The following is a 14,090-nucleotide window of genomic DNA, read 5'->3' as shown; positions in this document are numbered from 1 at the left end:
CTTCTGCCAGCGGGCGGCTAAGGTGAGGGGCCGTGGTGGCCAAGGAGGCGGCCAGGGGGAGCTTTGCGCTGGGGGCAGCCGTGCCCGCGGCCCTCGAGTGTTGCCTGTCAGTTAACCGTTATGGCTCAGTAACTCCCGTTTAATGAGTCAAATCACGTCACTGTTTTGTTTGTTACTCAAACAGCTCTTCGGGGAAAAAAAATAAGAGGCTTTGGAGTTGTTGTGGTTTAAACCCAGATGTTAACTTGGTACCAAGCAGCTGTTTGCTTGCTCTCCCCCTCCTCGGGTGGGGAGGAGAATCAAAAGAATGTAAACCGCACAGGCTGAGATAAGAACAATATAATACTATTACTAATAAGGGAAATAATGAGGAGAGAGACTATAAAACTAAAAGGGTAGGGGAAAGGAAAAATAAACACAAGTGATGCACAGTACAATTGCCCACCACCTGCCGACTGATACCCAGCCTGACCTGAGCAACGATCAGTCCCTTCTGGGTAACTCCCGCTAGTTTATATACTGGGCATGATGTGCTGTGGTGGAATACGCCTGTCCCATCTGAAACCAAGAAACTAATGATAACTGTTCTTTAAAAGATGGGGTTTCTAATTCTTGTGGGAATTCATCACTACTCTGATTCAGATTCAAACTGAGTAGCTATAGAGTGTCCTTTTGTGGTCCTCTTGGATCTTCTGGTTCTATATATGGATGCCTATATCTTTTAAAAGGGGCATAAAACCTCTGAACCTTCCTTGACTTTCAGGGATGGGCCATACTTTCTGAAGAGTGTATTAGGACTAATATGTCCTAATAATTAAATGCACTAATCTTTTTCTTTTTTATTCTTTTTTTTTCTTTCCCCAGGATGGAGATGTGATTAAGAAGCCACCCTCCATGGACCTGGCAAGCAAGAAGTGCCAGCAGGTGCTGATGGAGCTGGAGGGAGTGCTCCAGCACTTGGAAGTAATGTTTAGACTGACACTGGTTCCTCGAGTTCTTATTCTACTTGGAGGCAATGTCATGAGCCCCAAGGAATTCTACGAGCTCAACTTAGAGGGCATCCTTGAAGGCAGTGCTGAGGAGAGCCTGAAAACTGCATCCTGTGTTCGCAAGCTCTTCCACTCACTGTTTGTTGCGGATGTCTTCAGTGAACTTAAGGCTCTCCCTGCCATGGGCACTGTTGTTATGCTTCAAGGACATCGCGATTGTGGTGTTGATTGGTTCCGGCCCAAGCTCAACTACAAAGTGCCAACCCGAGGGAGGAAACTAACTGTTAACTTGTCCTGTGATGGAGACATCAACATAAGTGCCTTGCCTGCTCAGCATATGACTTCTGACTGGGAGGACTATGTCTGGTTTCAAGCACCAGTGACACTCAAAGGCTTTCATGAATGACATGTGATCTGTAGAATGTTAATAGAATATTCAATGACCTTTGGTGCTGCTTTAAGTGACAGCTTTATCAAATGTAACCATGTATTCTTGTCTATCTGGATCTTTTCTCCAGGGCATCTACTGCCTTCATGTAGCTCAGCTGTGTTCATCTGTCTTCATTTTCTGAATTGTTGAAAGCAAATACCCTTTAAGGCACAGCTGCATACAGATAAGTGATTCTTTAGGGACCTGAATTGTGGAAGTGAATTAGTGGGTTGGGAGTAATTCTTTCCTGCCACATACTTGTTGAACTGGCAAATACTGGATACATTTGTCTTTCTCCTGAGGTTTAATTTAGTAATCCAAAGAGTGGGACTTCACAGCAATTGGGATGTCTAGGTACCTAGCAGTGTCTTGTACTGGTGATGAAAATAGGTTGAACGGTCCTGTGGAGGCAGGGAAGCACATCTTCCTGTATTTATTTTTTTTTTACCAACCTTTGTCAGGGCTGCTGGACTAATCGGTGAGATACACAGTTAAAAGAAGCAGTTTCTGCTCTAACCCTCTTCATAGGCAATTAGGACTTCCAGCTTCAATATACTAGAATATTGACTTAAAACAACAGTTAGTTTCTTGCTTACTTTTACTTTTAGAAGTCTTAAACTCTAAATGTTTCTGAAGTGTGAAGAAAAGGTAAGGGAAGTATGATCACATTCAGCACTACATCTACCTGTCAATTCCTGTTCTAAGTCAGAATGTAATGGAAGCAGAACTTAAGCCATTTCTTCTGGCCTGGTGTCTAGTGCAGAATGGGACAGAAAGGGAGGGAGAGAAACCTTGGAGCACAGTGTGTCAGAACTAGATATCTGTTGTAGTTATCTTCAGTCATATGGATATGTATTTGTAATGTAATGAGCCTAATAGCTACAAAGAGCTCTATCCTGTTTGAAGAGAAACCCAGTCATAGAGGTAGCAAGGTCACTATGAGTTTCCTGATAGCAAATATTGCACAATAGGGTGGTAAAAGTCTTTTGAAAGGAGAGTAAAGGTTGGTGCACTCCACACTTGGCGCATATTTTTAACTTTGACCTTTTGGAATAGAATAAGATTATAGAAATAGGAGGAAATTAAGTTGGTAATTTTGAGCTTGGAGTCCACTAGGGGTGCTGTCTCTGGCTATCCATTAAGAACTGTTTACAATGTGTAGTGACTGCTAAAGCTTGCTCTAGGGGAAAACCTGCTAAAATGAAGAAAGCGGTCTTACGTGCAGCTGCCTACTTGAATATATAACCACAGTCTCTTGAATGAAATATACCTTGAACATAGGAGTATGTGTGCTCAGGAGATCAAAACTCTTCCACCAAAGCTGCTTGTTCTGCATATTTAAGAATGCTAGCACTCAAGTATTTAAAGAAGCTTTTGAACAGAAGCCTTGGTTCTGAGGAACAAGGGCCCCATTCCTTTCTGCTCTTTTCCCCAAATGAGTGCAATGTTACTGCATTAAACTGTTTACATATTCTGTTATACTTGAACTCTGAATGCAGCAATGATGTGCTGGGTATGAAAGAAGACAAGATGCTTTAGATTTTTTTTTCTTAAGGGTTTTAGAGCTTAATTAACAAATCTAGTGCTATAACTATTATCCAAATAAAATGCTGTCTTCTATATATGATTGCACTGGATTTGTTTAATATCCGGCAAAGTGAAGGTTCTGCTGATGGCAAACCAACTTGCCTCCATTCTGTATACATATCTAAACTGCAGGTTCACAGCTGTTCCACCTTTCTGACAAAGTTCATGATGTCTTGTGCCAGAAGCTTTGGTTCCTCAAAGGCAGCAAAATGCCCTCCACGTGGCATGTAGGAGTAAGTAATGATGTTCTTGAAGATTTCCTTTGCCCAGACTTGTGGTGTATGTGCTATCTCCTGAGGAAAGGCTGCAATCCCTGTGGGAACATATACTCCAACCCTAGAAGACATTGGTTAACTGCATTTTTGGAGCAAGTAGTGGGGAATGTCTATAAAACCCTGCTGACTCTGGTAACTGCCACAGTCAGCTGGAGAAGTTAACCACAAGAAACCATTTTGTGGTCTTGCACTAGTCTGAAGAGCTTTGCTTTCATTTGGATCTCCTTGATTTTAAAAGTGTTATACCCAAAGTGCATAGTAGAACCAACTGTGCACCCAGTTCAATCTTGAAGTGTTTCAGATTTTTAAACTCACCTTGTTTTGAACATGTTTTGTGACATGTGGCAAGATGCCACACCTCTGGGAAAGTCGGAAACCAGCTAGCTCAGGCTTACTTTAGAATTCATAGTGCCAGTGCAAGAAATCACTCTCTTGAGAGGACAGGTAAACTGGTTTAGTCTACAGAGAAAAGGACTCTCCTATTTGTTTGCATGATCGATCACCTGGAGAATTCTGCTCAGCAGCTTTTTCCTTATCAGCCTCTCCTATGTTCTTGAAGCCAGCAGCTGTCAGAAGGCGCTGCGTTTCAAGTACTGCTCTCCAAATTGCTTCCCCAAGTTTATACTCAACAGTCGTAGCTTTTAGTTTATCCACTAGTGAGCCACATCTTTCCTAAATTATATCAAACTTCTCTTTTAGAAATGCTCATGATTTTCTGTTTGTTTTTTACTGAACTGAGCCTGAGATTACACTTGTTTGGTGAATAAGTATATGACCCATATTTTGATTGTGAACAAGAGTGAATATACTTGGATAAGTCTGCATTGTCTTGGCCACAAGCTCCCATGTGAATTATAATTTGAAAAAAAGTGACCCTTAACTCTATTTATCAAAAGTAAGCAGAACTTGGTGGTTTTGGTTTTGTATTACCTGGAATCAGCAGTTAGAGCAGGGTCTTTTGAAAAGTTCTCCTTGTAGAATCGCATTGAGGGCACAATGGAGGCTGTCACCCAGTAAATCATCACATTGGTCAAAAGCTCATCAAGGGTATATTTGCTGTTGAGTAAGAAAGATGAAGAAATTACATTGGAAGCTGTTTCTCAGTATGCTGTATTGTGACTATGCCCTGAAGTCCCCGTGTTTCCTCTTGTTCTCCACTTGTATTCAAGTAGTAAATAGGCACCTGTGTTCCCAGACCGAAACTGCCTGGTGCTTAAGCAGTAGTTTGCAGGCAGTCTGCTACAAATTTAAACTACTATTTGTCACGTGTAATCTTTCATGCTTAAAATGCAGCTTTGACTGGCCAGTCTTTTGCCTCTCTCCTCATCAGCTTTTGTCACTCATCCTTTTAATGAGTGTTGTTAGGGAAGGCCATCTGTTTTCTTACCTTTCCAAGCCCCCATCATCTTTCTGCAGAAATGATTTATCTGTCCAGGTAGAGAATTTCTCCAAAATATATGCAGCAAGTCCCACAGGGGAGTCGTTCAGTCCACAACCTAATTCAGGAGAACAGGAGAGCTATTGCAGTTGTCTGGCATTGCAACACTTCAGTGGAAGTTAAACTGGGCTTTAATGAGTTCTTCAGAGTTTTCTATGATAATTCAGTAGAGTCAGTATTTCAGTAGCCCTGAAAGTACTTTATCCTTGAGAAATTCACCCCAATGGAATTCCAGCTGTAACTTACTGCAAACTTGGGTAATTCCTATGCAAAGGAAGCTAGGAGCTAAGAAAGTCCTGTTGGCTTCTTGGTAATGTGTGGCAGGAGGTGCAAATTCAGGTGTAAAGGGATTATGCTCTGAAGAGACATTTCCGATAAACTATTTGGAGCAGCATCCTGCTTAGGGTGTATAACCAGGAACCTGAATGCTGTTCATCACTTTTTATCTACCTTAAATGGTGAAGTGTTGTGTATCTGTTACCTATTTCTGGCTTTGGGGAACACCAGCAAATACTATAAACACAGAAGGTACACAGCATACTGTATCTGCATTCTTACTTGAAAAACTGGAACAGGGATTACTTCAGTCTTGAAGGAGGCTTGCCTTGGGAAATTCCTGTATCATACGCCAGGCTATAGTTTACAGTATACCTGCTATTGCCAACTCCAAGTGCATTTTAGCACTGAGTGACTTTGCAGAAGATGATGCACAACATGGTCTTAATTTAGTAGTGGACATAGCAAATCAAAGTAAGTTTGTGCATTGGCACGACAGTTTTCCTGTGCTGGCAGGCCTGGAGTGATTTGCTACAGATCTCAGCCATGTAAACGCTTTGACCAGCAATGGTAGGACAGGCTGAAATGTGCCAAAGAGCATGTAACCCATTTGGAGATGAGCAGTTCCTGGGCTGAAAGCTGCCTCTGAACTACTGTATTCAACATCCACGGGTTAGATGCTCAGAAATACAGGTCTTGTTTGCAGTTTGTCATTCACCCTGTACCACATCTTAGGTACTACAACTTGTGGTAAAAGGAAATAGTTTAAGCTTTGCTTTAAACCTGCCTAATGAGAACTAAACTGACAATGTAGGTATTTCTTCAGACTGAGTATGAGATAGATATTTTTTTCCCCTCTTCAGTTTCTACATTTCACAATTTTAGTCTGTTACAAAATCCCTGCTCTTCTTTTTGCAGGCTGAATAGTCCTTGACCATGTACAGTGCTTGTACAGAAGATGCTCGGTCACTCCAGCCTTCCTTTTCTTCCCTTCCTCTATTATTCTGATTCTAAAATACATTTATGAAATGGTGAACAGGGGTGCAACAGGTTCTGAATATTGTGGGTTTAGTGTTTGTCTTAGACTCTTTTTGCTTTCTTTAAGAGTTCGTAAGATTCTCTTGAACTCTGAACCGGCTGACATTTCAAAGCCCTGTCCATGACTCATGGATTCTCTCATATGGCAGCAGCAGCCAAACTTGAGCCCATTGTGACTTTCTTCCTTACTTAAATTGCTTTGGACTTTGTTGACATCAGTTTTTATTGGCCCATTTAATCAACCAGTCACTTAAATGTTTTTGCAGCTCTCTGCAGTTATCTTCAGAGTAAACCAAAGCCTGGATAGTTGTCAGATTTTCACTTAATAGTTAACTTCTAACTGTGGAGAAATTGGGATCATGTTGAAATGGACAGGTGCTAGCACAGGGGTTTTTATTTACTCTCCCTCTCCTGGAACTTGCTTAATCATTCCTATGAGTGGATTCTCATGTTGACTAAGTTGTGAATCCATGATCTTAATCCTTTTCTTGAGGCAGTTTAATTTATTTAAGAGCACTGTGGGAGGAACCTCAAGAAAACCTTTTTGGAAATTAAATATATTCAGTTACTGGATCCACAGCTCTTTGATTCTGACAGAGCTCTGATTTTTGAAGCATGATTTCCTTGTGATATTGTCACTTGTAAACCTATTCTCTTTAAAACAGTTCTGCTGGTTTTCTGGTCAGTGACTAGACAGGCTCTTAAAAAACCCAAGAAAACAAGCTGGTGTCTTGTTTGTCTCCTTTTATTTCTTTGGTATTGCAATCAGTTCAAGCAACAGACTAGGCATTAATTAATGTTTCAGTTTGAGTTTTTTCTTCTTTCAGTGAATTGCCATGATGGGGTGCTATTCATTTTACAGTCTCCACATCTGACAGGAGTCTGAGACAGCTCCACTGTCTTTCCTCATGAAGGCTTATTTCACTAAAGGAAAACCCCATAGTCCTCACTATGGAGAACCGATGCAAATCATTCATTTAACTTTCCTGAGATGGCTATATCTTTCTTCAGACTCCTCATCTACTGGCCTCACTGTGTCAGGCTTCTGGCTTTTCAGGTGTTAAGGCTGTGTCTAGCTTCCTGCAAGTTTCCCATTGAACTTGCTTATGATATTTTTATTGGATTCACGCAGATTTATTTCTAGAAGCTTCAATTTCAGGACCCTGTGCTTTATTTTAAGGGGATTTTTCCAAAAGAGTTCTTTCCCCAAAAGATGTGGCATGCCATTTAAAAGACCTTGAAAAGTGGTATTTGTACTCTACCTTTTTTTTTAAGCTGTTCTTCTTTACTTCCTTTTACACAGTTCTTGTCCCCATGTCTTACATTCAGTCACTACAACTCATTGCTTCTCAAGCACAGTTGGCCTTTGCTCAGCTATGTCTTTATATACCATGAACAATTACTATATAATGTTCAGAGGGGTATATAGAAGTTTCATTACCTGCAGTGTCTGGTTTGGTGGCTTGGATGTGTAAGTATCCAGACTCTCGCAGAATGTCATATACATTCTTCTGGATGAAAGGATACATACGGTGAACATCTTCCCGAGTGAGGCCTATGAGCCATGGTACATAAGCCCCAAGCATGATAGAAATCATTCTTCCCAAACCTCGTCTGATAATGAAGACAATATTCAGATGAAGCCCTTTCACGGACCTGAAATTAAGTTAGTGAATAGAAGGTTAAATCAACTGATTGTCTGTCTCCAGATTTTATATAAAATAAGTCTGACTGGAGCTGTAATAGAAATATTTTACAGAGTAGAATACATAAAGCCCTTCAGGTTCATCATGATTTGAAAATAAATGCAATTATGGGAGTTAGAAATGGTACATCTGGTGCCATCTCCAACTAGCTGTGCCACTGGTATGATCTTAGTTTTAGGTACTCAGTTTCTGGATGTGATATATCCATGCTGGTGGCTCTGGCTGTTGATCTAATATTATTCTGTGCTATAGGAACAGGCTGCACTATTTTTTGAAAAGCTTGGTTAGATCCCACATGGCCACAGTGCTCTGGGTGCTGTGAAGCACAATTGCAATTAGGAATACGAGCTGCTCAGCCTGCAATCTGACTGCTTTAAGAGCTTTCCCACTTTATCTGTTCTCTGACCTAAGCATGGCTGTGGTGCCTGCTTTTCATTAAATGCTAAACAATGAGCTGTGATCTCATCTTGTAAGGAAGGTAGTGTTCTTCAATCAGTCTCAACTCTGCATTTTATATAGGAAAGTTCTATACTTCATGGTACTTTTCAGGTCCTTCCTTCTTTTTCTCCCTGCTGATTTTAAATTTATCTCCTTCCCAATTTAGAATGAGGATCTGTCACTCCTTAATCTAGTGACAGAGAAGCCAAACAGCTCTGGAATTTAGAAAGCGAGAGAACTGTGCCAATATCAATGCAAAGCATACGAATACAACTGAATGCACAGGGGTGGGGATATCCCTGGAGGAAACTGAGCAGAAGAGAATGAGAAGCAGGGCAAACAGAGAGCAGGACCAGGACCGTGGAGCCAGAAGATAGGATAAGAACTGGAGGCACCGTTTCTGCGCTGATTGCCTTTGCTACTCACTGTGGCAGCATCTGGGCCATGTTTGTGGTAATGCGAGATCCCCAGTCTCCTCCCTGTAGGTAGTATTCCTTGAAGCCCAATCTGTTCATCAGCTTATGAAATATCCGAGCAGCTGCTGTGCTGTCAAACCCTGTAGGTAGAGAAAAACAGAGGAGACCTGTTTGTCCTGGTGTTCATCTGCTGGCCAAAGACTGTGGCCTGGCAGAGGTATGCGAGTATGCTGCTGTGTGAAGCCACAGAGTGCTATGCTGCTCTGCCAATAAAGTGAACTAAAGATGATAGAAATTCAGTGGAAAGTGGAGAAAGTGTGAATCAGACCTGGCTTCCAGCTACCAATGCCTTCCAAATCTCCTCAGCTTCCACCAGATGGGTGTTAATGCAGAGCTAAGTATCTGCATTCACAAACTGCAGTGCCCAGGGATGGCTGAGGTGTCATTCCAAAACCCTTGTGATTCCAACAAAGCCTTTTCATCACTTACCCTGCTGGTGTGGTGCCTCTGAGAAGCCATAGCCTGGGATGGATGGGCAGATGACCTCAAACACCACATCACCCTCATTCAGGCCATGTCTGGCTGGCTCTGTGAGCAGAGGGATGATCTTGTAGAACTCATAGAAGGAACCGGGCCAGCCGTGGACCATTAGTAGAGGTTGAACAGCTCGACCATGAGGGACGTAGGAGGGCTTGATGTGTATAAAATGGATCTCGATCCCTGCCACACATCCAAGACAGATAAATTAAAGCTGTGGTTCCACACAGTTTCTGATCTGGACTCTGAAGATGGAGGGTGGCAAAATTGTTGTTATCATTTGTACTGGAAGTTACACAATCCATGGCAGGAAGATGCATAGCTGAAAGGCATGCCTGGTATTGTACCTACATCTCATCTTTTACATGCAGAGAGAGGTACTAATCCCAGCCCCAGATATTGGAGTCACAGGAGTTTGAGTATCCACCTCCTGAGAAACTGGTCTCACAGTATATAAGTAGAGCTGCACTTACATGAATAGCATAGAAGTTTAACCTGCAGTTCTGGCTAACATCACTTGGCTAAACTGTGTGGTGGTAGTGGATATTCAAGCCTCAGAGTCTGGGTAAATTTTGCAATTTTCAAAGGTGGCTTCAAGGCCATAGCAGAAGAAAAGATCGTTATTTAGCACAGGTTCAGGGCCAAATGAAGCCCATCTTGATGCAGATGTAATCTTACTGCCACTGTGTGATGGTCTTAATCTATAGAATATTATTAATAATATAGCTGCTGCTCGTGATATTTCACTCATATCACTAAGCTTTTATACATAGTGTTGTCTTAACTATTGTAAACTCTTAAATCACCCCTTTTTCTCTTTCAGAGTAAGATCTGCTCAAGCCACAGAGACCCCTCACCTTCAATGGTGGTTTTGAAATGGGGGTATTTGTTCAGGACTTCTACTTGCTTGCGCCAGTCAAACTGGTTCCTCCAGTAGGCCACCACCTTCTGCAGGTAGCTGGAGTTGAAGCCGTAGTGGAAGGCAGCCCCTTCCACATGTGGTGTGTATCGGGCCTGCTCCAGGCGCCGGTGCAGGTCCTGCGGAAGGGAGCCCTTCTTGTGAGGCTGGCCAGTGGCTCATGTATGCCCTACACTAAGGTGGGCATGAATGGGCCCTTCTGGCCCTGCTGGCTTTTGTATTGCTCTGTGGGACACCACAAGCCCTCCTGAAGCAGTGCAGTACTGGGTTCTACTCTTAACCTTGCTGCTAACTTGCTTTAGGCTTTTGGCATTAAGAGCTGGCTGGGGAAAAAAGCAGCTCAGCCTGAGCTGCCAACTGATAGTTGGCCAGATAAGGACATGCAGGGACATGTTTGCATGTAGGGACAGAGGTGCTGTGACTCAGCCAAAACCCCACCCCACTTCACTCTTCCTGCTGTGAAAGCCCCTCAGTCCTTCACCACCAGTACCACTGCTGTCCTGACACTCTCCCACCCCACTCCATCATCCGCAGACCCACTGTCTGCTGCCCAATGTGGCCTTTCCACAGGAGAAGCCCCAGGTTGCATGTAGGGTCTGTGATCTCAGAAAGGCTTTATGGGCCATTGCAGTGAATCTGAGCTCAAATCCCATTCGTAAAGGGCAGTGAGCCAGAGCATCATCTAGGTAGCTGCGCTGGTTGGTGCACTGCTATCACCCCCAAGGGATCTCCTCAAAGCAAGGGGGATGACGAACTGGCTCAACCTTGCAGCATTCTGCCTCTCTTACATCCCAGCCACCAGTACCTCGATTTCTTTGTCAGATGTTTCAATCTTGAAGGGACGGATACTTTCATCTTCTTTCCCTTTTACGGGTCTTTCACCTGAGCCCCACCATCCATCACCCATTTCAAGAGTCTTGATCTTGTGTCTAGACCTCAGCCAGTAAACCAGCATCCCTCCAACCCCCAGGGCAGCTGCAGGGACCAGGACTGCATGCTTCTGAGAATATCCAAAAGACCTGGGGAGGCAAACATTGTTTGTGTTCAACAAAAGAAGCGTCAAGGGTAAAGGGCCTATGCTGAGGCTTGTATTCACATCGGTTGGGTCTGAGCAGGAACAAATGCCTACAGATCCCATGGAGTCAGCGGGGGCTGTGGGTTTCTGCTATCTTTGAAGATCACAGGCAGGGTTGCATCTACCAGTGCTTCTTAGGGATGTCAAGTCCTTGCTGATTAGGACTTGCTGATCACAAGGCTTCTTTGTCCCACTTCTCATGAACCAGGATGCCCTGGGGGACAAGGGCCAACAGGCTATGGGCCAATCTATTTTCAGCAGGTACTGGAGTGAATGGAATAGTAGCAGCTGGACTCCTCCAGGAATAAAAACTGTGCAGAGAGAATGGGCTGAGGAGCAGGATCAGACACAAGGGTCTTCAGCTGCTGGAGAGAGCTGGATGTGGAGGACGTGTCTCTCTTGGCAGTGCTTTGTACATAGCTCCCCTGCAGATTCAATCATCTTTTAGGGCAGCCCTGGTCCTCCACCACAGCTTTCAATAGGTAAGGTCTCAGCTTGTCTGTTTCTGTTCTAGACAGCAAGGTTTTGGACTTTCTTGAGGTGTGAGAGCTGAGTCACCAGAGTTGGATTTAACAGACACGCAACATATTTCAAAACTGTTCACGTGCTTGCGCAATCAATCCTAAATGTAGTGCACCTTCCCATCCTTCTGACCTGTGCCTCAAGTTCTCCAGCTTCCCCTCCAGATTAGTAGATTTGTCTGGGGCTATTGCAGGTGGCTGCAAGGGGACTGTGAATGAAGATTTTGTTGTTGCTGTCATTCAGGGTATGGAAGGGATTATGCTGTGCCCCTGCCTGGGTGCTAATAAAAAGCAGAGACCTTAGCACAGAGCAGATATTTCACTCACCTGATCTGGGACAAGATGCTCTCCCTACATAAGGAAAAGAAAAAAAAAAAAGAAGATACTTATAGTCTGGCAGTGTTGTCTGAATGGTACCAACCCTTGGGGATGGTACAGAGAACATCACCTATCCGCACCATTTAATCACAAACCGTTTAGCCACCCAACAACATCTACCATTATTTTCCCTGTTTTTCAGATGGGCCTGACAGACGGGCTCAGAGCACTGCCTCTGCACAAAGGGACAGTGTTTCTGGACTGTGTTTTAGCAAGATATTTTGTTGCCATAATATTCCCTCCTTCGGCATAATTTAGATAAAAGACACTTAACTCGTAGGTGTCCTTGTGGTGTTTCATCCCACCAGCAGCTGCGCAACTTCAGACAAGAAAACAACTTATTTTGGCTGCGATGTAGCGATAGGTGCACAGCCTCAGCAGGGCACTTTCAAGCTCAAGGGTTACTCTGCTGCCAGCCATGTGATATTCACCGTGCTGCAGGGGTGGCACGAGGAGAGCTTTGTGGGACCTTTCCCTGTTCAGAGTTCAATGAGCTGCTGTACTTTTGCTACTTCTAACCACTTCTAACTGGATACTGAGCTTTTAGGTCTCATCTGCCTGCAATAAAAAGAGAATATCGTTCCTGAACTCTTTCAGCCTGGTAGATTCTCTTGCAAGAAAAGTGCAACCTAAAATCTAACAAAATTAGAAGCAACAAGAGAAAGTCTTGTTACTGTGTCCTGTGGAAGGTGGTGAGATTAGGGAGCTATTGGTGTCATGATTATCATACCTTGAGACCACAAAAAAAACCCAAAAACCAACAACCCATGAAACTCAAGTCCACTGTGTGCTTCTTTTTGCCTAGTATCATTTCCCACTACTGCCTGTGATGCAGAAGCTGGTGCCTGTACCGGCGACCCCAGCAATTGCAAAGGCAATTTGGTAACAATCTCTGAAACAGCCTATGTGTGTGTGATTTTTAAGGAGGTATCTCCTTAAGCCGCTCCCAGACAAGGAAGAACATGGCTCCTAAAAGCAAACAGTGTCAACCTCCATCTCTCTAAAGGCTAAGCAGCTTATGCAACAAGTAATAATATCCCCCTGTACTTACATCCTGGAATTTAGTGAGTCAGAGGCATGAAACCAGTTATCATGGCAATAGCACAAACTCGGCACTGCTAACAAAACAAGCATGTCCCAGAAGAAGCTCTCTGAGCAACACACAACAAGGCTCAGCCTAGCAAAACCTCCTTCCCACTTATGCTCAGGAGAACCCAGTTGCATGCTCCTACCCTCATGACCCCACAGGGGCTTTCTCCTGCCCCAGCCCCAGGGAACCCCGTTTGGAGTCCTTCCTCCCCATGCCGGGGAGACCTCACCAGGCTTTGGGAAGGATCTCCTGCCACATGTCTGCTCCTCCTTTCCTGGCCACTGCTCCAGGTGAATGAATCCAGGCGTCTCCTCCGCTGGCTTTCTCTTCAGCAGTGAAACGCGGTGGCAATGCAATTGCAAGCTACGTCATTAATTAGTGCCACCTATTGCCGGAGTATGCAGCTGCAAATTAAGTTCAGCAGAGGAAAATACAAAGTCCTGCGTAGGGAGGGAAAAACCCTGTGCACCAGCACAGGCAGGATGCCAAATGAATAGAAAGCAACTCTGCAGAGGTTAGCCTGAATTCCTCAGCTGAACCTGAGCCAATGAGGTGTCCTTGCAGCAAAGGCCAGCTGGGTACAGGGCTATATAGCAAACATGTTAGCTAGCAGGCTGAATGAAGTGATCCTTTGGTCACTTCAGCACTTGTGAGACCACATCTGGAGTGCCATGTCCAGTTCTGGCCTTGCTGGTAGTGGAAAGACTGGAGTGAGCTCACTCGTGGTGGCGTAGGGCCACAGGGCTGCCAGGGGGCTGGGGCATGTGGTATACAGGGAGGGACAGAGAGACCTGGACTTGTTCAGCCTGGAGGAGAGAAGGCAAAGGGTGAGATCTTATTGCTATCTACAGCTGCATAGTGGAGAGCATACAAAAAATGGACCCAGGCTCGCATTGGAGGAGCAATAGTTGAAGAACAAAAAGCAATGGATGCAAATTGCAACAAGGAAATTCTGGATAGATATGAAGAGAAATCAG

At 44.0% G+C, this 14,090-nt stretch overlaps 2 protein-coding genes across 2 annotated transcripts; one reads left to right on the top strand and one right to left on the bottom strand.

Moving 5' to 3' along the window:
• Positions 1 to 4: 4 nt before the first annotated feature.
• MAD2L1BP (MAD2L1 binding protein) lies at positions 5 to 1,395 on the top strand (the record flags this gene model as incomplete). Its single annotated transcript, XM_010015948.1, has 2 exons — positions 5 to 22; positions 865 to 1,395. Coding segments are annotated over 2 exons (549 nt in total), but the record flags the coding sequence as incomplete, so codon positions are not given.
• A 1,706-nt stretch (positions 1,396 to 3,101) lies between these two features.
• Positions 3,102 to 13,397, bottom strand: LOC104406829 (epoxide hydrolase 1-like). Its single transcript, XM_010015936.1, has 10 exons — positions 13,343 to 13,397; positions 11,973 to 11,996; positions 10,855 to 11,068; positions 9,988 to 10,168; positions 9,083 to 9,313; positions 8,604 to 8,733; positions 7,475 to 7,689; positions 4,669 to 4,777; positions 4,212 to 4,337; positions 3,102 to 3,342 (listed from the first exon to the last, which is right to left on the bottom strand). Exons 1-10 carry the CDS (start codon positions 13,369 to 13,371, stop codon positions 3,141 to 3,143), a joined length of 1,461 nt encoding a protein of 486 aa, XP_010014238.1. The 5' UTR covers positions 13,372 to 13,397; the 3' UTR covers positions 3,102 to 3,140.
• Between the last annotated feature and the right edge of the window lie 693 nt (positions 13,398 to 14,090).

This window comes from Nestor notabilis, unplaced genomic scaffold, assembly GCF_000696875.1.
Source record: "Nestor notabilis isolate BGI_N333 unplaced genomic scaffold, ASM69687v1 scaffold14410, whole genome shotgun sequence".
In the NCBI taxonomy this organism is placed as follows: Eukaryota; Metazoa; Chordata; class Aves; order Psittaciformes; family Psittacidae; genus Nestor; species Nestor notabilis.
This window is presented reverse-complemented; position numbering and strand designations above follow the sequence as displayed.